General features: G+C 43.1%; 1 protein-coding gene across 1 annotated transcript; it reads left to right on the top strand.

The window, feature by feature from the left end:
- The first annotated feature begins 1,513 nt into the window (after positions 1–1,513).
- LOC117029922 (olfactory receptor 51G2-like) lies at positions 1,514–2,467 on the top strand. Its single transcript, XM_033119248.1, has one exon. It carries the CDS (start codon positions 1,514–1,516, stop codon positions 2,465–2,467), a length of 954 nt encoding a protein of 317 aa, XP_032975139.1.
- The last annotated feature ends 236 nt before the right edge of the window (positions 2,468–2,703 follow it).

Raw genomic sequence — 2,703 nt, 5'->3', positions numbered from 1 at the left:
ATGTGTAATGTGACGTTGTGGGAATGAATGAGCTCACACACTACACTCTGGGATCCTTGCTTAACATTATTAACCGTGGGGTTCTGAGCTCATGCTTCTCTGCCTGACTCTTCAGGTGGTGCCCCTCAAGTCCTGTCAGCCTCACCCTTCTGTCTACAACTGAGAACTTCAAAGTAGCTGGGGCGGTCATAACAGCTTTTATGGTAAAAGGGACAAAAAAGAGATATTTAAGAGGAAAATGCCTTCAATTTGAGTCTATGTCCACAGGACTGTCTCAAAGGCAGAGTCAGAAGAAAATGTGTAAACTTCAAGCAGACTGTGAGGAGGAGGTGGGGTTGTTGGGGAAGAAAGAATCTAACAAAAATGAATGCACCTGAGTTCTCATCTTGTTTACCAGACTTAGCTTTGAAGAACTCTTGAGTACTTCTTCTAAGCCAACCAATCTTCACAGGAGAGAAATTTGTACCATTGAACACATTGAAAAGAAACTTTGGGGCCCAAAGGTATTTCCAGAAAAAATAAAGAAAAGATGAAATCGTACCAGTGTGACAACATGGATGGATCTTGAGATTATTATGTTAAGTGAAATAAGTCAGAAAAAGTCAAGAATCATATGATTTCACTGATATGTGGGATATAAAACTGAAAGCAACAAAGGAATAAAACAAATACAGAAACAAAATCTCATAGACACAGACAGTAGTTTAGTGGTTACCAGAGGGTAAGAGGATACGGGGTGGTAGAGGAGGGAAAATGGGATCAAATATACGGTGATGGAAAGAGAACTGAGTCTGGCTGGTGAACACACAATGTGATATATAGATGATTTATTACAGAATTGTACATTTGAAACCTATGTAACTTTACTAACCATTGTCACCCCAATAAACTTTAATAATATATATATGTGTGTGTATATATATACATTAAAAAAAAAGAACATGTTAGTTGCGTAATAATACCAGAGGCAAACCCAATCAGCCTCTTCAGAAGATAATTTTGAAAATACATCATTTGTTTTAATGTGTCCTTTCTGGTGTATTTGCTAACATGTATGTCAAACTGTGGAAAACCTGCCTCTAAGAATAAATAGAAATGGAGTCTATACTGCTTGTTCCTAATATAATCCTAAATTTCAACAAAAATTATTCTCCTTTTTTCATTATTTTGTCTGAGAATACACTCTGAAGATGGGTTTTGGGTGTAGCTTAAGTGGAAAAAGGAGGTTGTTTAGGCCCAAGAGAAGACTGATACTGAGAGGCTAAAGTAATAAGCAGAGATTAATTCATAAAATTTATTCAGTACTACTTATTCAAAGAGAAGATTAAATTAACCAGGAAAGGAAGGAGAATGGGAAATGAAGGAGAATTCCCCTCAGGGGAATAAGGTTTCTTTCAGGGTCCAAGAAAGGGTTATGGGGCAGCTCTTCCTTTATAAAGACTTAGGGTCTTTATAAATGATGATCAAATGAATGAATGCCTCTTACTCGTAGAATGGACAACTCCCTCCTGGAATGTTCTCCTGTAACACCAGCTCTTCTGGTCATTCAACCTTCCTCCTGACTGGCTTTCCAGGCCTGGAAACTTCTCATCATTGGGTTTCCATCCCCATCAACCTCATCTGTGTGGTTTCCATCATGGGTAACAGTATCATCCTCTTCCTGATCCGCACAGATCCAGCCTTGCATGAACCCATGTACACCTTCCTGTCCATGTTGGCGTCCTCCGATCTGTGCCTCTGTGCCTCCACCTTCCCAACTATGGTGCAGCTCTTCTGGCTGGGTGCTCGTGAGCTGCCCTTTGATCTCTGTGCAGCACAGATGTTCTTCATCCATGCCTTTACCTACGTGGAATCTGGTGTGCTGCTAGCCATGGCCTTTGATCGCTTTGTTGCCATTCGGGACCCTCTGCACTATGCCTCAATTCTGACCCACTCAGCTATGGCCAAAGTGGGGGCTGCCATCCTGGTGAGGGCTGTCCTGCTCAACCTGCCAGGACCTATACTCCTGCGGCAGCTGCTCTTTCCCCAGATCAGTGTGCTCTCTCACTGCTACTGCCTGCATTGTGATCTTGTGGGACTGGCCTGTTCAGACACCCAGATCAACAGCTTGGTAGGCCTGGTCTCCATCCTCCTCTCACTAGGCCTTGACTCCTTCCTGATCATGCTCTCATACGCCCTGATTCTACGGACTGTGCTGGGCATTGCATCACCTGGGGAACGGCTCAAGGCACTCAACACATGTGTCTCACATCTCTGCATTGTTCTCATCTTTTATTTGCCCAAACTGGGGCTGTCTGTGCTGCACCGAGTAGAGAAGCACAGCTACCCTGCTCTGGCAGTGCTCATGGCCAACATGCACTTTTTGGTCCCGCCCTTCATGAACCCCATTGTCTACTGCATCAAGTCTAAGCAGATCCGTCAGGGCCTCCTAAAGAGCTTCCAGCAGAAAAGGGTTGATGTTTCCTAGAATAGCAGAAGATACCATGACCCCTGTGGGCCAACCTGGATCTTGCGGTGGATGAGGATTAATTGTGAAGAGTTAATTTTTGAGGGTTTTAGGATGATTTAGTTCTAACTGTTGAGCCCTTTGGGGGCACTATCATCTTCTATAATTATAGTTGTTGGGGACTGAGACCATTGGAAGCATATCAAAGTATCACCTTTCATTGCTGTATTGGATTAAAGCTGAACTATTTCAGACTC

Source organism: Rhinolophus ferrumequinum, chromosome 11 (assembly GCF_004115265.2).
Source record: "Rhinolophus ferrumequinum isolate MPI-CBG mRhiFer1 chromosome 11, mRhiFer1_v1.p, whole genome shotgun sequence".
NCBI classification, from domain to species: domain Eukaryota; kingdom Metazoa; phylum Chordata; class Mammalia; order Chiroptera; family Rhinolophidae; genus Rhinolophus; species Rhinolophus ferrumequinum.
This window is presented reverse-complemented; position numbering and strand designations above follow the sequence as displayed.

Bases quoted from the DNA above. Each gene is read 5' to 3' on its own strand.
- LOC117029922 (XM_033119248.1), top strand. From the start codon at position 1,514: ATGTTCTCCTGTAACACCAGCTCTTCTGGTCATTCAACCTTCCTCCTG.